This window comes from Camarhynchus parvulus, chromosome 3 (assembly GCF_901933205.1).
Source record: "Camarhynchus parvulus chromosome 3, STF_HiC, whole genome shotgun sequence".
Taxonomy (NCBI): Eukaryota; Metazoa; Chordata; class Aves; order Passeriformes; family Thraupidae; genus Camarhynchus; species Camarhynchus parvulus.
The window spans coordinates 47021705-47046639 of record NC_044573.1 but is presented as its reverse complement, the minus strand read 5'-3'; the positions used below and the strand labels follow the sequence as shown (position 1 = coordinate 47046639).

At 40.6% G+C, this 24935-nt stretch overlaps 1 protein-coding gene across 2 annotated transcripts in view; it reads left to right on the top strand.

The window, feature by feature from the left end:
- The first annotated feature begins 917 nt into the window (after positions 1–917).
- Positions 918–24935, top strand: part of LOC115902443 (SAM and SH3 domain-containing protein 1-like) — a 531864-nt gene continuing 507846 nt past the window's right edge. For both annotated transcript variants that reach the window (XM_030945936.1, XM_030945934.1), the window contains exon 1: positions 918–2513. In XM_030945936.1, coding sequence (XP_030801796.1) covers positions 2064–2513 — 450 coding nt within the window. In that variant the 5' untranslated portion in view covers positions 918–2063. The remainder of the gene's footprint in view (positions 2514–24935) is intronic.

The window sequence follows — 24935 nt, the reverse complement described above, 5'->3', positions numbered from 1 at the left end:
CTTTCTCTGAGAGCGCCACTGTGCTGCTCAATCATGTGGCGAGCTGCATGAAGCCCGGGGACAAATGTGCGCCTAACTCTCCTCAAAAAAGTCCTCCAGGAAACCCATTCTGAATAACGCCCTCTGCCAAATTACAAAATTGGAGGAGGGATGCCCCTCCTCTGGCACTCCTGTGCTGCAGGAGGCTGCTGGGTACCCCACCGCCTGTCCCCAACTCCCCCCAGCCGGCACGAGGAGGGACCTTCGCAGGAAAACAAGTTCCAAGCAGTTTAAAATGAAAGTGGCAGGGGGTCCTGCCCTCAGCCCCTGGGGATTGGTGAGGGGAGCCGGGGGCGGCGGCGCTTCCCTCGGCGGCCCGGCGGGGGCGCTGCGAGCCCGGCGTTCGTGGGCAGCGCGCGGCGCCTCAGCGGCCCCGGGCGGCCCCGGCGGCGCGGGGGGCGGGGCCGGCGCCTCCCGCCTGTCCGCGCCGCTCCCCGGGCAGCGCCGCTTGCCGGGACAGCGCCGCTCTGCGCCCCTCCGACCCACGAAGGGTCCCCCTTCCACCGCGAAGGGCTCGCTGCCCCGCGGGGCAGCCGGCGCCGCCGTCGGTCCGGCTGTCCCAAGGGCGCTGGGGGGCAGCTCTCCGGGCCGTGTGCCCCCCTTGGCGTTCCCTTGCCGCGGGGAATACGGGGCGGGCAAGCCCGGCGGACAGCCTGCGGAGCCGTGGCAGCCCCGAGCCGCTGCCCTGCCGGACTGCCTTGCCCCCCAGGCCGGCTGCACCCCGGCGGGTCGGGCAGGGCAGGCGAGCGGCAGAGACCGCGGGCAGCCGGCAGGGAAAGTTGGAAAGGCCTGGGGGAGAGCCGGGGCAGGGGGCTGGCAGCGGGGCGGCGGGCGCGGAGGAGGAGCGGGGAGAAGCCGCACCGGGAGGAGCCGGAGGAGATCTGCGGGCGGCGCATCAGGCGCCTCCGGGGTAGAGGAGAGGGAGGACCCGGGCAGGGAGCACCGCTCCGGGTACCGGTGGCCGGGAAGGGAGAGCTCCGGCGGCATCCGGGGAGGGCGGGGGCAGCGCCGGTGACCTGCCGCAGATCTGCTCATCCGCCGCCGCCGCCGGAGGATGCACGAAGCGCCGGCCGCCCGCACGGCCCCGCCGCCGCCGCCTCCTCCCCAGGGCGGCTGCGGACAGCGGCGGGAGCGCCAGCAGAGATAGGGGAAAGAACGCGGGGAAAGTTGTACGGGCCGAGCGTAGGGCTGCGTGCCCCGCTGGGGCAGGAGGGCACCGCCGTCATCAGCGCGGAGAAATTGCGGCTGGAAGGCAGTTTCTGGTCTCGCTGCCAGCGAAGCGCATTTAACCAGCATTACGGGGATGAAGGGAAACTGGGAAAGTAACTCGGAAAAGTGAGTGGGATTTTTTTTTCCCCTTCCCTCTGTTTTGCTCCTAATCCGAAAAGAGCCGTTTAAAAGGAAAGCAAAAGCCGCCGTGTGCGCCCGCTGCTGGGAGAGGCACGGGAGAGGAGCGCACTGCACACCGGCACCCCTGCCCACGCTGGGAGAGGGTGCGGGAGCTTGCGCTCGGCTCTCCCCCGACACCATCGTGTACCAAAGCAGCTACTTATAGTAAACAGATTCATCATACCACAGAGCGCAGGAAGGTGAGACAGAAGCAGAAACAGAAACTAACACTGAAAGGAAGAAAGAAAAAAAAAAGACAGCGACTGCGAATTACTTCCAGAGAAAGTGGGTGGATGTTGTGCAGCAGCGACCTGGGATTTTAGGGGATGCACCCTTATATTTTGCTTCTCTCCAGTCCGAGCCTCCCTTCGCCGGTGGCAGAAAGCGGCTGTACTCGGTATAAGAGGAGGAATAAGCAGGAGGGGTTCGGTCAGCAGTGCTTGCGGTGCCCTACTGATCTGCTTTAAGGAATTTTTTTTTTTTTCCTTTTCCTGGTGGATGTTTTCTTGACCTTGATTTCGAGACCTCTTACTTGCATCGCAGTTTTTGTGGCTTTATGTCCTTTGGCGAAAAGTGGAAAGGGGGAGGCTGGCTTCAGTGCTGAAAGTTGCAATCGTTATTATTTTGGAGCCAGCATGTGCACCAACATAGTCTACGAGTGGCTGAAGACCCTGCAGCTCCCCCAGTACGCGGAGTCCTTCGTCGATAATGGCTACGACGACCTGGAGGTCTGCAAGCAGATCGGCGACCCGGACCTGGATGCCATCGGCGTGGCCGTGCCCCACCACCGCCGCCGGATCCAAGAAGCCGTGCGGCGGCTGAAGGAGGCGGACGAGAGGGCGGCGGGGCTCTACTTCACCCTGGAGCCGCCGCCGCCGCCCGCCCCCGCCGGCCGCTGTCCCCGGCGGACGGGGGGCCGGAGGAGCCGCGGCGGGGGCGGCCCCCAGGCCCGGCCGGGCGGGCGGCGGGGGGCGGCCGGCGGCGGGGGGCTGGTCGCGTACCCCAGGCTGAAGCTGAAGATCATGATCCGGGACAAGCTCATCCGCGACGGCATCAACCTGAGTAAGCCGCCCTACTCCAACAAGGTAAGAGGGTCCCCGCCGGCCGCCACCCCAGCAGGAGCCGTGGCTGTCGGGAGTAACGGGGTCGCTGGGCTGGAGATGGGGGTCCAGCAGGGCCTGGTCCCGCCTCTGCCATGTAGCGGTGCTAAGTTTCTCCAGTTGTGCCAGTGGCGTTTTGGAGGGACATTGGTAAGGATTGAACACCAGCAAGGTGCGAGGAGTAGTGGGGCCAACAAAGGTCAGATCCACTAGCACTTTTTGGCACTGGTGGTATGGCATGGTGCTGTGTTTAGGTTTTGCCTCCCTTTTTTTTCATTAACTGTTTCTTTTATTCTGATTTAGTTAGAGGTGGGAAAGTGGAAATTGACAGGATGGTCTTAATTGTTTGGGCATTTGTCTTTTCTGTGAAACTTTTCCATTGTGTTCAAGAGGGATGGCTTCTCTCATCTTTTGCTAGTGGTCTTGTTTTCGTCAGTCTCTGTTGGTGAAATGGCTAGTGAAATAAGAGATCATCTGGCTAGAGGAAGAGCTCCAGCAGCTGAATCCCACTGTTGCCTGGATTTATTTGCTGGAATATGGTAGTGACTGGTGAATGTCAAAACTATTCATCAGGCTCCAGCACAGGTCAGCCAGTCTTCAGGATGCACAGTCTGCTGAAAGACCAGAAAAGGGTACATCTCAGTAGAGTCCATTCCAGGCTGATGAAGCCTCAATGTTTACCTAATTCTTTTCTTTTGAAAAGGTTATAATGCAAGATTCATCAGTTTTGGAAGTTTGAAATTGTTTTGTCTGAAGTTTTTGGTAGGTTTCCTGCTGAAAATGTAATATGCAGAATAAGTAAAACAATAGAATGAAATGAATAATACAGTGGAGGAGAAAATTATTTGTGAAAGAAACTAAGGTATTATAATGAATGTGGATTTAAGAGTTCAGGGTGAAGTGTTACAGAGTAGTTTGATGACCCAAGTTGCCTATATTTTCTTCAATGATTTCAAGTCTCATTTTTCAGAAGGACTGAGCAGTTGATGTTGACCTTCAACTTGTGGGTACTTTTTCTCTCTGAAATGCTTATGAATGTGCAGAGGCAAGGTGATGGGGAGGGCTGCAAGTCTGGGTTTACAGAAATCTGAGGAATTAAAATTGAGAATGTGTTATCTGCTCTCCTGGACATGGCTGTGATGATAATGGGTAAAATGCAACTTGGATAACATTGTGAAGGTGCAGATAATAAAACTACAAATTTCAGTATTCCAGTTTTTTAACATCTTGGTGACAGAGGCCCATAGTCACTTCTCAAGTACAGCACAGTTGTCTGGTTTGGGATGTTTATTTGTTCCCTTTTTCTGAGCTTCTGGCTGAGGACATGATTAGAGACATTATGTCAAATTTAGCACTCATGAACATATAGTCTAAGTACAGCATCATCCAAAAGTTACTGTGTCATTTTGCAGAGATTCTTTTCCCCCCAGGGTTTGGAGTAACACATCATTAGATTGAAATTACCATTACATGTTTGATATAAAAGAAATTCCATGGAAGTTATGGCTTGTCAGTGTAGCTGCACCACATTACCACCTCTGCAGCTGTGTTTCACTGCTTCCATTTAACTTTGTGTGTGTTCTTAGTTACCAGTTCAGTCTTTCCAAGTGGATCATCTGCCTTCTCTCTGTGGTATTTTAAAGTTGTATAGAAGTGGAGCTTTGGGACAAGGTTTGGTGGCAGACTTGGCAGTGCAGGGTAAGGATGGACTTAGCGGTCTTAAAGGTCTTTTCCAATTTAAATGATTCTATGACACTCTTCCACGGGAATTGTAAAATTTATAAGATGGCAGCATATGACATCAAGGCAGTTCAAATCCTTGGCATTGATTTCTTCCTTAGCTCACTTTATTTTAATTTGATGAGTCTGATAATAATGTGGATTAACTGTCAGGACAAGCTTGACTTACACAGAAAGCATCACTCAGCTTTAATTTTTTAAAATCTAAATGTAGTATTTTGAAATACAAAGAGAAACAAAGTTTACTTTCCTAGTTTTTTTTTTCCAGGCTGTGGTGTCAATGTATTTATTTTGGATAATAAATGCATATAACATCATTTTTTACAGTAACAGAAAAAATTTTTCTCTGTGTGAATCACTTCACATTGTAGCATGTTGTAAGAAAGCATAAAGCTGGCAAGATTTGAATATGTGTTGCTCAACATGCATTATTCTGAATGCCACCCACTGTAGCAATCTATCTCCAAAATGGCTTAAAGTAAGTAGCAGAAGATCACGTCACTGTACACTATTCATTGGATGTTGTTTAGAGCAAGAAAGATGAAATACCGTATTTTTGCATTTGGGAAAGAGACATATTATAGCAGTGTCTCTTAAAAAAAACCCAGCAAAACCTAAAAAAGCCAACAAAGCCAAACTTTAGAAAATTGTGTGTATAATTTAAGCATTAGAGTTTTATATAGAACATACAGCATATGTAGAATATACAGACTTCTGCATGTCAAAAGAAATTGAATGTATTTTCTGCAGCACACAGGATTGAAGAATCAACTAGAAGTTTATGTCATTTTTTTTTGGTATACATTTACCACTCATCCTTGTCATGTGGACGTTCTGGAGTGAGGCACTAGACCACTGACCCATTCGATAACTATTTGCATTTCTGGTTGTGCTGAGCTGCACACTAGTCTTCCACTTCCATGGCTTACGTGGAGAATGCCATCTTTTCTTCTTAATATCTATTCACAGAACTTAGAGTTTCTGAAAGAAGGAGCCTGCTGATGTGTATATGTGTGTACACATATATATGTATATGCATTTCACTTGTTTCCTGAGTACTTCTTGGACTCACTTAAGAAGTTCTCAAGCAAGATTTGGTGTTTTATTTTAAAACATCCCCGAGAAGTGGAAGTGTTGCTCCTCTGGCTTCTTCAGAGTTTTTTGCTAGCTGGCTGAGCTGTAAACATGTCAAAAGATCAAAAATTAATATTGTATGTGGTTGTGAAGATGTTAAAAGCATCCTTTTGCCATCTTTCCTTTTTGCTGTAGTTTCAGATGAAAGGTGGAACAACAGAGTGGGCAGAATAGAAATCTATTGCTATGGTAAAATTTAGTTTAACTTAGTTTGATTTCAGTCGGCAGAAATGGCTAACAGCTACTTTGCAGAGCTTAATATAAATCCCTTAAAGGATGTGCAGACTTGGAATTGAAGCCATGTGTGTGGGTGACTTCAGACGCAGAGAATTATCATAAGCCATCTTGATTATTTCCATGGAGAATGTGAATGAGGCCTCACCTCCTTATATTGTATCCTATGTGTATTTCAGGTAAACCAAGGAACATAACTGTAACTAAGGAAAGCTCCAAAGGAGTCAGATTTTGTTCCATGTTGGTAATGCTCCATAGTACTCAAAGCTTTATGTTTTAGTTTTTTCACCAAGCTTGCTATTGCTGGCTGGTAGCCTTAAGAGTCTCCCATGTCTAAGAAACTTCTTGTGGAGGTGATGGGATTTAATGCCCTTCAAAAAAGAGCCCATGGCCAAGTGAAACATCTTGTCATCTTGAAACATCTAGCTGCTCAAAAAAATTATCTTCGATGGTTGTAATTCTGTCATTAATTAGGAAGTGAATTATACACAATGTAGAAAGACTTTTGACAGTCTTTTGCCCCTAGAAGTTTTGGGACATGAATTGATGGCAGAAGGAAACCAAAATGAGCAGACTCCTGCATTACAGTGAAGGTGAATGTAGGAAAACACAGCACTGATCTGAGCCAAGGGGATATGAGAAGTATAGCCATCAACTTCACAAAAAACCACTTTTTTCTTTGGTAGGCTTATTCCAAAATGGATAATGTCCATGCTGGGTTTGCGAAAGAGTAAAGTCACTAAATGTCACTGTGGGAGAGAGAGCAGAGGAGCATTCAATTCTGTCAATAAAAAGACAAGTAGGGTACCTTGTTGTGGAACACGCCAAGAGAAATTTAGTACTCTATTAGTTTACTGTAATTTCATTATTGTTTCTAATTGAGATAAATGGCCTGACCTCTTTCTTGAAGAACTTTATTCAATTTTTCATCTGCATAGAATTGGAAGTACATTAAAAACATACATGCATTAAATCTCCCACATCAATTAAGATTATTTGCTTAGCCTCAGTAAAGTTATAGTCATGGAGATTTCCATATTTATTAGAGAGAATAAAACTGTAGTGTGACATATGTACATGTACGTGACCTCGGCATTCACTGCGCTCTTCATGATAATCAGCATGCTTGGAAAACAAACACTAAAAATTCAGATGCATGAGATCATAATCTCAAGAGTTCACACAGATGTAGAAAAGTTAAATGTCAGATCCAAGTGAGTATCTGCTTAAACACCCAAACACATTCTTTTTAAGTTATGTGCTGATAATATAGCACAGGTTTGTGGTTCTGATTAAGTCTTCGTTTAATCCTTGCCACTACAAAATGAGGAATATTTCACAAAAGTTAAGTTTTAAGAGGTAAAGAAGCCAGCAATTTTGCTTTGAAATACACTGGTTCAAGCTGGGACTGGGGTAATGTAATGAGTACTTTAGATATCTACAGAAGTGAATTCAGCAAATTAAAAATATTGTGCTTTGAAGAAATGGCAACACTCACCTGTACTGGAATTAAACATGAACCTTTTTCTAAAGACCTGGCTGCTTTAGAATAACTGCATCAACTCTGATTAGCAGAGCGTTCTCAAATATGCCTTGGGGAAAGCTGCCTATTGACAGAAGTACTAGTGCATTAAGTAGTAACAATATTTTCATGGCAATAAATTAGCAAAGCTACAGGCAATGTTCAGGAAGTGAAAAGGTACTTTATATACGATACTATGGAATTTGCCTTTGACTTCACAAGTCTGTTTTCTTTTAAAGTAAATGTAACACCTCATATATTTGGCAGCTGTTTCAAAGTCCTGGTTTATTAAACTCACAAAAAACAAACTGGAAAAGATCTTCAAATAAGCCCATCAAAGCAAAGTGTCGCAGAATGTGAACAATACAGTACTATATTGTATTTGCATTTGAATTGTTCCTGAATATTTTAAAGCATATTCAATCTCCTCTGGAAATGTTGAATGCAAATCTTCATGGATTTCATTATTTTTCAGTTAAGAGGGAAGGAAGATCTCATTAGGGTACATTACAGGTGGCGTCCTGAGAGAGGATAGTGTAAACTCCACAGCTTTCTTTCCCCCTTTCCACGACTGTGTTAAGAGTAATTTCTGAGCTCTGATCGAGGTGTGGGCTGGCAGAGGAGCTGTGTGGGACTGAGCAGCTGCCCTGCAAGGGGAATCCTTCCTACATCCTCCACAAGGCTCTGAGTTTGAAGGAAAAGTTAAACTTAAAGGTTTCTGGCAAAAGAGAAATGCCTAGCCTCTGGTAGTTCCTTGAGGGGTTTTTCCTCCCCGCAAAGGACTTGTTTCAGTCAGAGCTCTGCAGTGCAGAACTGAACTTATTTTTTCCACCTACTGCGGGGTCTTGTGTAAATGCTGCACCTCAAGCGGGACACCACCGGTGTTGTGACAAAAGTCTGTCTACCAGTTTCACTTCCACACACTGATAACCTGTCTTGTTTTAAGTAAGTTTGGTGATTTGTCTTTCTGAAATGTAAATGCGTTTTAAGGAAAATATCTATGTTGATAACCCTACCCCCATATCTTCTGCCTCTGCCATATGTAGGATGATTAAGCCCATACACACAACTACACATGTGGAATACACAAAAAACCCAAGATAATTTCTCACTAAAGAAGTAATCTTGTGAGCCATGTTTCTAGTTAAAATCTCACATATTCCATGATATGGGGAGCTGTGTCCCTGATTTCTGACATGGAATTGAATAATTTGTTTAAAGTCATGACAGATTTTAGACAGATGAGGCACTGGGACCCACTGCTGCAGTGTCTTTGTCTATTGCCTTAGGGTTAAGAGTAAACTTCCTTACATGTAAGTAACAGAAAAGTGATCAAGGAATAACTGGTGGCCTGGCTGCATGGCAATTAGTTATGCTTGTTAATTCTCTATGTTAATTGTACCCTGTGTGCATATGTCATTCTGGAGGGTCCCTATCCACTACAGTGTATAGATCCAAACATAACCTGAAACATACTAACAGCCATTACGGAGTTTTTGATAAGTGCAGCAGAGAGGTTTGAATTGATAGGAATACTATTATTGTAGATTAGGAACAAATTTATTATATCACTTACAGGAACTCGCTTACTGGTTTGAGACTCTTCTACAGCAGAAGAGGATGGAATGTGTTAATACTAGAATGTAGGTTCAACGTTTGAATTTTTTGCTTTGTCAGTTTGAATGAGCCCCTCTGCTTGGTGTTTGACAAAGCTATCTGTTCAATCTCTTTGTCTAGGCTAATATGACATCTCATATTGATGTGCTTATCTTGACAAATGTGGTGGCTTGTGCGCCCTGCAGGAATCGTCTTTTATTAAAAGAGCACAGCATGGCTATGTTTAGCACTGCCACGTTATTTTGGGAATGGCTGTGCAGCAGGAAGGGGAGATTCGGGTGAACCTTCCATGACACTGGCAGTCTGCGAGCCAAGCCAGCCCAAAGCTGTCCCCGGTGACTCATCCAGCCTCTTCACTTTGTTACTTGCACATAGTAAAAAAACTTTTCTTATGATTTTGCAAAACAAAAAGAAGTGACGTGTCACGTGAAACACAAGTAGAAGGGCCTTCAAACAGTGTCTCATCTTCATTCTCACAAAGTCAGCGGGATGGGAATGACACTGATTCATGCCTCTCACGGGAGCCCTGTTCTTCCAGTTGGTCTCATTCCCAGTGAAGTCAGTGGGGGTTTTGCCAGGGATTTCATTTGATGCTGCTTTTTGAGTGAGGTGTTCAAATTTAAATCAGCTAACAAGCGTACCCCTACAGGCTCTAATTGTGGTGGTGGACAAGAACAGGATTACATGAGTTTAGAATGGTAAATATGACAGTAGCATGAAAAAAAAAAAATCAGAACTTTTCAGATCTTTTATTATCACCATTAACAGCTCAAACAGTAGTGAGGCAGACTTTGGAACATAGATCTTACAGATCTGTGCTAGAATAAATGTTTGGTAAATATTCTCTGAAATCTCCACTAATGTGTATTGGTTGGAGCGAACATAGTTGTTTACAGCTGTCCTCTCAGTAACTCAAAATCAGGGAGAAGTAGCAATAATATATGGCAAGTAAACTTTATAGGCAGGTACAAATGCATGCCTTCTACACATTTGGGTTTTTTCCTAGAACGATTGCATTGGTTTTGAGGAAGCACGCCCTGATGCAGGCATGTGGTGTTATCACTGCATGTGATATCAGTCTTTTGGGGAAATTAAGTTTGGTTCTGATGTCTGTGCCTCAAAAAATGCATAGTAAACTAGACGTGGTTAAGAAAAGAGCTGAAAGTCTGGGAAAAAAACCCTTGCCTTTCAGTCGGGGGCTAAGGAAAGCTTGTACTGTTTTTTTTTCCCAGAGTTAGTTTAAGTGGCCACTTGGCCATGCTTTCACATGCACAGAAAGAAATATTTTTATTAGGAGAAAAAGGCATTGAGAACTTCAGTGGCTGAGTACTGTAACTAGGCTATTCATGCTATGAAGAAGGCCAAAAGCCAGTATAAACCAAAAACTTAGTAAGTATATTCCACAGAGGAAATAACAAAACAACCTCCAGACAAAAGTAGGAGTGTGTGCCATTTTTGCATCAGTGCACTTAGTTTGTGAGTAGAGAAGTTTACTGGAAGTGGTATTTTTGCCTTTGGGCTCCACATTTCCCCGCTCTTCCCAGAGCCTTCTGTGTACCCCAGAGCTACCTAGTCCCTGATTTCTCCTAAATTATCTCCCCAAAGTCTGCCTCAAGATACACTATCTTCTTCCCTAAAAACAATCTTTTTCCCACCCAAGAATATACATCTTTTGCCTTTGGTCTTCCTAATATTTTTTCCTCCTAATCTGCATTCTGAGTGAGTTTCATTCCATCTCCCTCTCCTGCTGCCCAGTGTCTTAGGCTGCTATTTGGATCCTTCTCTCTCCTCCCTTTTGTTCTAATGAGAAGAGAAACTTTCTCTCCCACTCAGGAGAGCAGAGCAATCACTTCCCTTCCCATTGTGCTCAGTGTCCCCAGCTGCCTTCCCACAGACTTACACAGGTGACTGAACCCAGGTTGTTCTCATAAAATGAAAGCTCTAAACTTTGATGTTAAAAATTTCAGTCTTAAAACTGCCACAGGCAGCAGTCATCCAAAGTCCCTCTAGCCCCAGTTTTGTGGTAGAAAGAAGGGATTGATCTGGGAAAAGGATATATAATAGCTTTTGAACTGCTGTATGGGACTGATCTGGTCTTTTTGGAGCAGGACTCAATGTATTCTTAAAAAAATAAGTTATAACCTCAATACAAAATGCCTTCAATGCAAAAATTTTGAAAGACTTTTATTTTTTGCATAATTTTCTAGTTCAAATAGTATGGTCATGATAACTGCTTCTAATTGCAGCATCTCTGAATTCTTGTCCCATTGTTTTTTGTTTGCCAAAATGTTTTTGTTGAGATTTTATTTAAACCTTTTCTACTTATAACTGCTTGCATTGTACTGCATTAAGAATTTTTATACAAATGCATCTCTGACCTCTTGTTTACCTCATAGTTAAGGTTCCCCCCTAAATATCCAGTAACTAGTGTAGCAGAGGTTTTTCTGCAGTTAGGGAATGAAAAGTACCAGAATAAAGAATCATCACGACTACCATAGGTCTTTATGTGCTAGTTCCTAAGATAAAAATTTCAACCTAAATATAAGGGCAAATGGTTATTTTAGCATCTGAGTCTGTATTGTTTCTCACATCATGTCAAATGTCAGAAGGGGATCTCATTTTAAAACACTAACTTGTAGAAACTAATGGTGGAAATTGAAATTGCTAACCAAGAAGATTTGTTCCTTTTAAGGTATTAACACTTAAAAGATAAGAAAACACCAAATAAGGAAAAGGGACTAAAACAAGAGTAATTTTGATTTAACCTGCTGTTTTTATATGAAGAAAAATTATTGGACTTTCCTGTGATAACTTCTAAATAAGATTTTGCCAAGAGGGTGTTTCAGAGAGAGCATTTTCACATGCACTTAGTATTTACACAGTGTTAAAAATAATGCTGTATAGTTTGTGGAGTAGGATGGAGCAAGAGGAAGTTTGACAAGAATACCAGTAGCTGATTTCTGTCCAGCTCTAAAAATTACACACAGTAGGGACATACTTCATAGAGCCAATGATTAGAAGTGATAACATGTGTATGTGTCGTTGCCAGTAATGTCAAAACCAAACAAACCCCCCAGTCACTCATTTTATATCTCTTCAAGAAGTAACATTTGTATCCCTAGCAAAGGTTAAGGCAAAATTCTTCAATATTCCTCAGGCTTGTGGTGTAAAAACTCCTAGTTTGAAGCAATGTTGAAAAATTCTCTTTTCAGTAATGTTTTGGGTCCTGATGCAATAGTTCCCCAGGAATTTTTTTTTCTCTTTGATAGAAAGGCTTGATGTGCCACCAGGTGAAAGGAAGGGAGCTTATTTGCTATCAGGCTGTGAGGGGAATCAGATGAGCCAGGCTTGCTCCTAAATGCTCCCAGGCTGGTGGCCTCAGTGTTCATTTACCAGTACTCTATAAATATGAGTAGAACTGCATAACCTTGAGTTGTGTCAGAGTATTTTTTCAGTGGAGTTTTGCCTGCAATGACTCTTGTCATAGGTAAGTTTTATGCATGTCTTTGAAAGCAGGGATTATCATAATAAGAGGTGGTCTGAATCTCTTGTGGAGGTTGTTTTATGCTGATGGTGTAGCAAGTATGTACTGGTTTGGGTGTTGTGCTTTTTATAAAATGTTGTATCACTTAGGAAATTGGGTGGTTTTCCTTCAATTAATTCACTGCTATGAGAAGTTGTGAAGGATTGAGGTATTTCCCTAAGGAATTGTTTCATCATAGAGCTGGAAACACACTTAAAAGAAAATTTATATTCTTAACTTACGTATATTAAAAAGAACTGCTTATGCAACCACTGGATTCATTAAGTCAATTCCTATGGTGTCTATCAGGAAATAAGCTGTTGCTATATATCCTTCCTCTATATGTGTGTGATGGGTTTGGAAGAAGCACAGTTTTGTCTAGGTTTTTATAGAACTTTATTTATAGACCTCTCAGTGGCTGAAATTGATGTAATAGTTAATATTATTGATGTCATTTTGGAAAATAAGGCAGAAATTCCTTTGTGCTGAGTATATTTCTTCCTACAGGGACAAGGAAATGAGTATAATCTTCTCAATAATAAATAGCAGCTTTGTACTTACAATGAATATAAATTAAATTCAAGGTGAAGGTAGCAAAGGAATTTCAAGAGCTTATTTTTCTTTTCTTCCCCTTGTATCTCTTGTCATGTTTGCAATGGAAAAGTGTCTTTCTCTAATTTGAATTTGCCATACAACTAGACAAGAACAATGTGATACTTTTACTTAGCCCATTCTAACTTTAAAATCTTCCTTCCTTTTTTGTTGTTGTTTTTCCTGATAGTTTGTGCAGTATGAATATATGCTTCATGTACTTGATAGCTCTTAATTTCATAGATGTCTAATTGAAAGTTTGTGTGTGTTATTTCTAAGTGCTAGCTTTGATTTGCCTTCAAATCAATGATGGTACCTAAATTCTGCTCTACATGTTTAGAGTTGGCATCCCAAAAATGACTTTCAGAATGACTCGGATGTTATCACTAGCACCTTGCTACTTTATACAGCCCCTCCTAGAACTTACATGCTCTTTGGTAGTTAGTTTTTTTTCCTGCTGCTCTTTTTTTTTTCTCCTTCTCTTTTTGATCTCTCTTCCTTTATTTTAGTATGTGTTTGTCTTGCTAAGTGTTTCATTTACCAAAAAAAACCACCTAATTTTGTCTAGACTCTTTCAGATATGTGTCTGATTAGTAATTATCTGCTAGTGATTATGTTTATCTCATGGGCAATAATAAGCTAACAGAGAAATATTTATGGCTTCAATGTTACATGGGTTTAGGGCCATGTATGAATATTTAAACGCATTACAAAAACCCCTAAAACTAGAACCTGAACAGACTACAGAATTGAATTTTTGTCGTGCTGTACTTTCTTGTGGTCTGCTCGTTAGCTGCTTGAAGGTGAGACCTACGGAATATGTAATTGCATAAGCTGGGTAAATAGCTCTTAGATAGAAGAGGAAATTTCTGCAGTTGAAGTGTTATCAGTTATCTTTTCTACAATAGGGGTTTCAAATTAAAAGCATATTTACACTAGATTCTGTCAGGTTTGTAGGTTGTGGCCATTACTCCCATCGTGTGAGTTAGTGGAAATTTTGCTATCGATTTTGTTGGGAATGAACTGAGGATTTTGCCAAGGAGCTACAACTGTGCTTTCAAAGTACTAAATAAAAAATGTAACTATTATGGTTTCTGGTTGAAATCTTGCCTAGATTTAAATGGTTTTTAAAACATATTTTTATTAGCTGCTATTTTCACGAGCTGGTAAAGTCCCTTCTCCTTGGAATGAGCTGCTGAGATTGTGGGTGCCCCTCCCCCCTGCCCTTAATGTTGTCAGCCAAATGCTGTTAAATAAACCTATATTTCTTTTTTTATGCTTATTTGCTTCTTTTCCTTTCTCACTCTCACCCAACCCTTCCCTCCCCCCATGCCCACCCACTCCTTTTCTTTTTCCAGTTTAGAGGCTCTTAAGCTGTAGCCTGTCAAAGAGTCTGGTGACATTCTGGATACTTTTCCATTTTTCAGATAGAAGTTAGGGAATAGAAGATGTCATCAGTAAGAATGAGATTTTATTTTTTAGTACATCAAAAATATTGAGAAGTCAAGAAGTGGAATAAATTGCTAATTAATTGTGTTATAATTATCTACTGATGCTATAGATCTCTCTCAAAACGATTTTTGAGCTATTTAAGAAGAATAAGTCCATATTTTAATTATTTAAAGTCTATTTAATTATTTATTTAAGTCTAGTAAGTCTAGTGCCTTACTAGACTTAAACCGCCTGGGAGGAACAAAATTTGAAAGGCAGTATGAGCTATAGCAAAGAAACTGCAAGAAAGCCAGAATGAGGAAAGACGGGTTTTTGCACTGTGGGTTTGTATCATGCTGTTCTGGGGCTGTATGCCCCAAGGATGAGATCACTCTGACTTTGGTGAAGGGGTGGGATTTGTTTGGAGATGGGTAGATTGGTTTGCTTTTGTGTCTGGTCAGTCCTAAAGGTGGAAATTTTACTGACATTGTTACTAATTTCCTGTTCTTTTTTAATTTAAAGTCGTGTTCAGGGGAGTTGTTGGCTGTCTGCCTGTGTGCTCCCTTGCTTTTTCTTCAGAATCTATGGTTTCTGCTCTCTTTTCTGATAAATACACACATTTTTTAGACCTGTGAGCCCATTGCTTGTGCTCATGTAGACCATCAGCCTGAAAAATAAAAGGTCTGAAAGGGTATGCTAATAACACCCTGAGGATGTTTTCTTTCTATATCCCCAAAACTATGTATAAAGAATATTTAAACCCTGGCTTTCCAAATACTGTCAGTGTCTTTTAAATACAAGAACAAAATGGAAAAGAAAAGCATTTTTTTTCAGAGGTTCATGTTTAAATCACAGCTCTGGATATTGTTTAGACAGCTTGCAGCTGAAGAATGTTTCTTGCAGTTTTATATAAGCTTCTTTTTTCCCCTGTACAAATAAGTGGTAGTACTGCATGGAAATGTGTATTTCTAAGTACCAGAAAAAGGAGTGAAAATTGTTCAGCCATTTTCCATGTGTTCCCTTTCAGTGTATCTTAAGATTTGACCAAGTAGATGTTGCCTGAGTTGTAAAAATAATTCTGTTTATGTGGCATCAGATATACATAAGGAGTTAAATGTCCTTCTGCTGTTCAGCTAATTGGTAGCACTAGCCTATAAGTTTTTGTGACTGAAATACTTGTCCAATACCTTTGAGTAGAGGTGGCATACTGGTAAGTATTTTTTTCTTCAATTGTAAGCTGGATTTTGAAACTGGTAACTGACAGGCAGTTGTGTAACTTTTCAAAGGTCACATTACTGGTGATCTTAGTCTTGGTTATTAATTGTTTGACAACACTAAGCTGTTTTTGCTGTTACATCTTTTTCCTGAATCTTCCATGCAACAGTTTAACTTGTTACTTCTTGCCATGTCTGCCATGGTCGTGGCGAATAAAGGATTTTGTCTTCTTTTCTGGTGACAAGCTTTAGCTGCTCAAGGATGTTACCGAGTTCTACCTAAAGGTGTCTGCTTAACTAATAAAGATGTTTAATTAATTCTCCTTTTGGGTTTTACTTGCTAGGTCAATTCTTGTTCTTTGAAGTTAGTCCCCTCCTTGTTGGACTTAAGGGCTCTGGATGTTGAATCCTACTGGGGCCTTACTGGTGTTGGGCATAACTCTTTGCAGTTGACAGATTGGTTTGTTTGCCCCCATATGGCTGTTATCCTTTTTATAGTTGTGATACTGTGGATTCATGCCTTGGATCCACAAGGCCCTGAGACCCTGGGTAATGGAGCCAGACGTTTATTTTACATCATTGGTGTATGCAATGCTTTGTGGTCAGTTGTGCAGGAGGCTTCTCTACCCAAATCAGTACTAAAACCAGTGATTATTGCTGTAATGAGGATAGCCCCCTGCAAAACTTATCTTGATCTCTCTTGAAGTTTTTGTTTGTAAGATACATTTTACCTATATTTTGTTCTCATTTTGGCATCCACTTATTTCCTTTTTTTTGTGGCAATTTGTTGTCTGGTATACCAAGAAGTTAGGTTGAGTTGACATAATCAATTCTAGACAAGTCTAGGTTGGCTGTTAAACATCCTGTCACTTTCTGATTAATGAAACAGAAGCATTTTTATGTGGGAGGATTAATAAGTATTCTCTGTACAGCTTAAAAATCTTGTTCCAACAAAACACATTTGTTTCTACCTTCTGTTATCTTCCTTTATCCAAAAAGTCACTGCTCTTGGTCACTTACACCACCAGTGGTGGGCAAGGGTGCCGTGTTTTCTTGCTGTAACAGCAGCCCATCTTCTTGCATGCAGTCTCAGTTTCCCCCCACGCTTGATAATAAATCCAGCCTTGTAGGTGAGTGCCTCTGCCCAACTAACCCCTACATGGATGGTAGTGTCTGTCAGACAGAGCCACCTGTGTGTCCTCTGTGTTTCAGCTCCCACTGGTTTTCTGGTGGGTAGAGGAAACTGAGGTAACTTCATTGTCTACTTTAAACACTTTGTGCCTGAGCAGGATTTGCCTGTAGGTGCTACGGGAATGTGTGTGTGCAAAAGCAGAGTCTGCAAAGGATTTGTCCACAGTATCATGAAACATTGCACAGTAATTTAACCAGGGGAAGGGGATGTGCTGCTGAAAGGAATCAAGTTCATGGAAAAGCCCTGGACAGTTCAAATGCACAAACAAGAGAAAAGAAATCCAAAAATGTCACTCTTGTGTTTCCTCAAGCCTTAGCAATGGAAGGGATAAACGAGAAAAATCTCCGGGTCTGCATCTCTGTAGTGCTGTATGTCTTAGTCCCTACTTGTATAATCAGCAGATCTTCTGTTTAATGCAGCGGGAGAACATGCAGTGTCTTTGAATGTTGTCTGCATTATCCTCCTAATGGACTGAATGTGTTTTGATTCACAAATGCTGATCTTAATGAGAAGAGGGCAAGCTGCAGCATACTGGAGATTTTTTTTTTGTGCTTAATTGCTGAGCCACACATTCCTCTACTTATGTGAACTTTGGTGTTTTCAACAGTTTATTTTTAAATAGGAAACATTCTTAAATAATACTGATGTTACCCACTTTCACCACACAATTCCTGAAAACAAACAGTTCAATATATTGCTTTTAGGGGTAACATTTTGCAGTTGCTCCTAGCCTGGGGCTTTGGGTAAATTAGGAAATCACTTAGAGGAAGTTATAAATCTGTGTAAAGGGGCTTTTAGATTAAAGAATACTTTTTCAACCATGACTGTGGCTCATAATAGGATGTTATAGAATAGAATGTATAATCTGATCATGTAGAAATTACTGTGTTGAAGTTGGGGGATGAAGGGGTGGGTGGGGAGGGAAGGGAAAGAAAGGATGAGGAAAGGAAAGGAAAAGAAAAGGCAAAGTGCAGTTTTTACCTTGTTCTCTTCAAATTCTATCCGTAGAGGTTCTGCAGAAAGGATCTGCTAATTGTCTCTTACTGTTTGTTTTGGGTTTTTTTTGCAGTGTCATTAGTTGAGGAAAACCCTCACCAGAATAAAAACCAATTTTTATTGCACACTAAAATATACTTCAGTGACCAGTTGAAGCAGACAGTGACATCAGTATGTAGGTGTGGAGGAATTTTTCGGGTTTAGTGACCAGTTTATTCCTTTCAGTCATCCTAAGAGAAGCTCTGCAAGATCCTCTAAAGTGCTTTTTCAGTTTTTTTTTAAATAGAAGCTGTCTTCTAATTTTCAGCCTATATTTATTGTGGATTTGCTTTTCATATTTTAAAAAATATGAATGATCTCTTTAAGTAGGTTATTGTGTAACAATAGAACAACCCAGACACAGTGCCGTGTGCATCTTCTCCAACATGGGTGTATCTCCTTGCATGAAGAGATTAATTGCAACAACAGTCCTCATTTGAGGGATAGCCTTGACTCACAGCACGGTAAGAGCAGGTGTATCTCTTCAATGCCTTTGTTCTGATAGCTGAAACGAGCAAAGCTCTCCTGGTCTCTCTTTGTTCAAATAGCCCACAACCACAAATAATCTGATATCCCTTTCTTGCTAACCCCACTTAAGTTTGAATGTGGGTTTGTTTCAGAATTTTTAATTTGGTAATGTCTAACTAGGATACACTTTCATATCTCTAGAAACGTTAAAGTCTTTTATTGTTATGAGTTGTTTAATTTTCCTGATTTCCTTTCCACCTCTCCTAAAAAAAGCATACATTTCTAGAAGCCAATTTTCTTTTTATTACTGAGGAAATGCAGTAGATTGCTCAAGTAATGTGTAAGCATTTTCTTTTTTGTTTCTTGGGTTATGTCTTGTTTTGTTTTCTCTTTTTAAAATGATATACGGTGTTTTACTATTTTGTGGAATATTCTTGGACACTGCTATAGGTGGTAAGTTATCCCAGGTGTTACAAGTTGTGTCTTGAAGGTTTTAATTACAGGTCCAAACTGTGTGTGTACCACTGCTGACCTTTTCAGTTTTTGTTTCTAGCACTTAGAACAGTGTTTTTTTTTTAAGTTGGTGAGTTTGGTAGCCACATGTATTACATAAAGAAGCAGGGGTGCCAAATCTGATCCTTGACATTTTAAATTTTTTTATTTACATATCTCAAAGCAACTGCTACTATCCCTGCCCCTACTGCTTTCTTAGATAAAGTAAATGTTTGTAAAGTCAGTTTTGCCGGGCTGCAATTCTTGGCAACAAAGTAATTTTGAACACTGGTAAGGGAATTTATGGATTTCAATTATAGTTTGTAGTATATCATAATTCTAGTTTTATACCCTGTGCAGTTCAGTGTTTTGGATTTTTAATGGGTATGGAGCAGTAATCATAAAAGTGATTCAAAATGCACCCAGTAATTACAGAGATTTGCTGTTGCTTTTGCATTAAAATGATTATGATTTACAATCAACGAAATTGCAGTCTGTGGTTTTACTTCAGATACTCATGCTATTACACTGCTTATTAGTTATGGTCAGTGATTTAGAGCTTAAGAGCTACACATTAGAAAGCTGTAAAATTAGTTATTCTTTAATAGATTATAACAGTAAATTTAAAAAAGACTTTATATTAGTTATAATCTTGTATATTAAAGAATACACATGTAGCCTTTTGTATCTCCTTTTGTTGCTAGAAATTAACTTCAGCTAAAATGACTTAGATGGACTGCAATAGCCAGAGTCATGTACATATGCATGTGGGTTTTTTCCTCTTGGTTTCTATTATGGTCTAAGAGTTTAAGGTTAGCTGCCAGCCTCCTTTCTGTTTGGCATGTAAACTAAGTACTTTTCTTCACCCCTTCCCATTAAACCCCAAATGCATATCTAGGTATATAGGAGGTATTGGAAAGGTAGGTAATATACTGAAGTTCTGAGTACTTAAAATCATACAAAAAGAAAGAAAATCTAATTTACTTGCAAATTATTTTCGAATGCCTTTTGAATAGAGTAAGTATATAGAGGAGTTTTGCTCACATTTCTTCTTTCTGTCAATTTTCTCAGTTTTCTGTATATTTTTTTTGTACCTTCATGCATCAAAACTCAAGAACAGACAACTACCCTTAAGTAATATTATTTGAATGGACCCTACAAGAAGAATGATGAGACTGTTTACAATGGCATGTAGTGACAGGGTGAGGGGGAGTGGCTTCAAACTGAAGGGGAGTAGGTTGAGATGAGATATTAGGAATAAATTCTTTACTGTGAGGGTGGTGAGGCACTGCAAACCATTGCCCAGAGAGGTGGATCCCTAATCCCAGGAAGTGTTTCAGGCAGGTTAGGTGGAGATCTCTGAGCAACCTGGTTTAGGAGAGACCTGGAAAGGTGTCCATGTCAGTGGGGTTGGAACAAGATGGTCTTTACGATCCTTTGCAACCTAAACCATTCTATGATTCTGAGTTGGGCTTTGGGAACTCTCAGTTAAAGCTGTTTTAAAAATAACATGTTTCTTGAGAACATTCTTGAGCATTAGCATAGAGAGCACTTTTCTGTTCTTATTAAACTTGGATATTAACTAAGATAAGATAGTGATCAGGGACATTAGCAGTCAAGTCACGATGTAAAATGTACTGCTATAGTTACTGATTATATACCTGTTATTTAGGAATACTGAATAAAAACCTCAAAACTAGAGAGGTTTCTGAAAATTTGAATGACAGTGGTTTGTTTCTACATGCTCTCATGCAGGGCCTTTATTATTTTTGACTGATAGTGTTACAAGAATAAATGCACTATTTTATTTTCACTTGTGTTTTATATGGAATTCTACTTAAGGTTTCAGTCACTGTGTTGAATTAACACTTGTATGAATACCACTGATGTAAAATGTTCTCAAGAATGGTCTTTAGAAATTTTCCATTTTAAGATTCTTCATCAGAAAGTGGGTTTTGAAGTGCAACAGAGATCCAGTACTGGTTGCTTTGGGTTTTGCACATTCTGGCAGATTCTCTCCAGCCTGGCACCTTGTTTAGTGGTTATGATAGTGTGAGACAGGGTGCATTGGGAATGGAAAATAGCAAGATTTTATCTTTATTCTTTTCTTAGAGACTTAAGTACTTGTAAAATCAAGCAGGAGAGATGCCAACCAAAATCGAACCTGAAAAAAAAAATTCACCATTGTCTATTTGTGTTTAGAGACTGCTGGATATTTTCTGGTTAAAATTAAGCATCTGAAGTGTTCCATTTATATTCTGCCATTTTGAGTGAACTTTTGATTTCTAATGAGACTTGGCCCAGGCTCCCTGCAGAATCTCTCTGATCCTGTAAAGCCTCATCTGTTCATTTCTCCTTCTCAGCTTCTTCACTGGAGGATCTGTGAATCCCTAGCTGGTACCCATCCCCAGTTTCTACAACTGATCTCTGATATATTTGTGAAGCCCAGATGGGTGTCTAGGGTGTAGCCAAAACTCCAGTGTTTGAAGCCCAGAAATTGTCAGGATGAGGAGAAGTTTGCCTAGGGGCCATTTATCCTGTAACCTCATACTCATAGCTGCTCAGTGAGATTGCGTTCTTGCCTGACTAGAGATGCCTTTTGCCAGATTAGATTTTAACTACTGTACTTTCACTGCATTAGTTGTAGTCTGTATTAGAATAAGACCCTAATTTTATAAGCAATTTAAACAAACAGAGCCCCAAACCCAACCTTTTTATTAGGCAGTTAATTTTAAATTTCTACTACCTTCATCTTGTCTGAGCACAGAGACACACACACAAAGTTCCTCTTTGTGCCCTTTGAGAAGTGCTAGCTTTGATTTGGATAAATCCTGTGGTGTGAGCAAGTCCATGGTCATGTAAAGATGGGTAGCAAACGGAGATGGAGTAGAGGCAGAAACGAGGACATAAGTGATGGGAGAATTCACAAATGCCTGTTTACCATCAGAGTTTCACTCTGCCTCATTATACTGTGTAACCCTCTGTCCTCTGCACTGTAGATTCATGTTTTGTGTGCAGGATTATTTCAGCCAAGTATTAACTGGGAGGGGTACTGAATGATGGATGATTAGCCAAGGACCCTGACAGAGTCCTTTGCTCAAACAAGCTTTTCTGCCATTTGTCAGGAGAATTCAAGTTTGCCTGTTTCATAATAGCTCTATATTTGTGGAAATAAAACTGTTGGGCGGTTTATTTTTTGATGATTAGTACAGTAGATTGTGTTGGATGGGTTAATACTTGCTGCTAGTAATTCAGTGGTTTCTCTGTTTAGATTCTCTTTTCCATGTAATACAGGAAGGACAGAAAAACTAAGACCTTAAGTTTCCAATAAGTCTGTGAAGCACGAACATCTGCTGGAGTCATGAACTGTGTATTGACTGTGTTTGGTAACAGGGCAAAGGCAGCTGATCATGATCATCCTTCTCTTAATTACTTTGTCAAATGTCACTACAGTTCCATGTAGGGAAAAGAGGCATTTCCTTAATGAAAAGGAAATAAGATAAACAGCAAGCAAAAATGGGGTAGACTGCTAGTATGCACACTGCAGCTCTTAGTTTTGTTTAATGATAATTGTCGATTGTTGTGTTAAATTCTTTATTGCAAAGATCTCAGTACTTTTTTTTTGTACCAAAATATAGTCTTTAGTTCTAGTTTTACAGGCTGTTGGCCTTTGACCCTACTAGTTACCCAAAGTGAATGTAGGTCAGAGTTTAAATTTGGCTGTTTCTTCTGACAGTTATTTTCTCTAGCCTTATGCTTATCCACCAAATATTAATAATTTTTTAATAGGGTCTTAGTGTTTTTATGCAGCAAAATGAGAAAGAGGTATACTTTACAAATACATTTTACATTTCAGTAAGTGAGATTTCAGATGCGTCTATCACTTGAAGCTCAGCCTAGCAATAGAAATTACATTTGAGGCCTTTGGACCTTCATGGGGCAGTAGTAATCTGTAGCTAATCTTTATGTTAGCAAAATCAAAGACTATGTTAATGCATATTTAACCCTGAAATACTTTTACATATTCAATCCCTTTTGGAGTAGAATATCATGTAAAAAAGTGTATTATATCCTGCTAATTCTATTTTGATGGTTTAGCTTATAAAGCTTGAATAAGGTATTTGTGGTCTAAAAAGGCAAGACAGACCATGAGTTTCTTTACAGTCATGACCTCTGCCTGCACAAAGGCAAGGTGAGATTGTTTCAGGTTAAAGCTAACCAAATGATAGCAGCTTTAGCACAGTTCAGACTTGGGTGTTGACTCTGAAATTCTGCTGGGAATTTTCTGGACAGCAGGGCACATATATTAGCTAGATGTACAAGTTATGCTTTCACTGTCCTGGAGCTGAGCTTAGTCTTTTCGATTTGTTAAGTAATGTTGAGTTCCCCTGAGCATTTCTCTCTGTGGGAGTATGACAGCAATAGTTTCCTGTGCAAAACAACCCGCTACAGCTGTTTTCCAACACTTGCTATAAAAGTGTCTGTTTGCCTTAAGTCATGCTGAATTATGTTAGCCTTTTAAAATGAAATATTCTGAAACCAGCTGCATTTACATACATTAGCTGAAGCTGCCTAATTAGCTTAATTAATTAGCATAATTAGCTAAGTCTTCATTGTTCTGTAGAGTTAGACTGCTGAGTAAGCCTTTGGGCTCAAAAATAGTATTTGAAGTACCTGGACTAAACTAGGGTAAACAGGGATGAACTGACTACTTCCAAGATTAATCTTGGAAGTAGTAAAAGATTATATGGAAATTACTGAAGGTACAGGTGGGTTAAGTCTGTATGTATCAAGGAGATCCTTGAGTCTGCTAGGATGTAGAGTTGTCGACTCATATGAATGCTTAAATGAAATTCATATGAGCAGCTTTCCTTGTGGCAAATACAAAACATGAGTTTGAACCGTGTTGCAATGGCTGCATATGAGATTGGAGTGTAACTCGTTGGGATCATTTAATGAAACTTATCAACAAAAGGTCTAGTCACTTCTATCTTCTTTTTATATTATCAGTTCCATGTAGGTTACATGGGAAGCTTTTAGGTGCCTGCAAATGGCCCTCAGGACACTGGAGATTGCCAGCAGTGAAAGCTGCACATTCATCTCTGTTTTCAATGTCTGATCAGGGTCAGTTGGCTGATGGTAGAGCAGCATCATGTCTCTGTCTGAGAGCAGCATACCTGCACTGTTGGAGTGCTTGCACCTGCAGCCTGAGGCTGTCCTGGGCTTCCAGGCCCTTTCATAGCACATCCATGTGCTACTGTCACCATACAGAAGTGTGTGCTGATTTTCTCAGGCTGTCCAAGGGACTGGTGCTTGCTTCTAGGTCAGGTTGTTCTGTAGGGATGTAGCTGTATTCTGTCTGTGTGCCTGTATGGAAGCAGTGTATAGCGTTGGGATTTTTGCTTAATTGCTCACAAAATATAAGGGGCAGGGTTTGCTGCCAATGTCACAGAACTTTAGCGGAGTCAGTGCAGAGTTGAATTTGGTATGTTTTGTCTTGTGTGTTTTTTTCATACTAAAACAGTAGTAGCAGATAAACAATATTGAGCAAAACAAATAGTGATTTATGTTGTAGATACTGTAAATTTACTGTATTTACTGATAGTGTAGATACTGTAAGATACTGTAAATTTACTGTATTTACTGATACTGTAGATACTGTAAGGCATGATGTGTGGTAAATCATAGTGTCACCAAATAGATTTATGGAGTCTAGGAAAACTGAGAAAGTTCATTATTTGCTTTGGGATAATTATTTTGGATACAATAACAGAACTGCATCACAGCCATGCCTTCTTCTGTTTCTTCTTGAATCAGAATTTTGATTTCTTTGTCCTAGAATGGTTTTTGTGTAAATAGCTTTTATATTCATTTTTTGTAATGATATGATTAAGTGAGAGAGAGGATGATTAAGTGAGAGAGAGAGCATACCATTTTTTTCTTTCCTGGTTTTCCTCTTGATACATTTCAAATGATCTGTTTGAGCATTTTTGAGGCTTTATTATATGTTTCACAGCATGCAGTACCAAAGCTTGCAATGCTCTACATCAGCAAGCAAAATATTGAGGCTTATGTGGTGAAGATGTGGAAGGGAGATAAGGCATAGTTTTATGCTTTGAATTACTTACAAGTTCTAAAATATTATTAAATTAGGTAAATTGAGCAATAAAGAGAACACATGAAATGCAGCAGCTGGCAAGGACTTAGATAATTC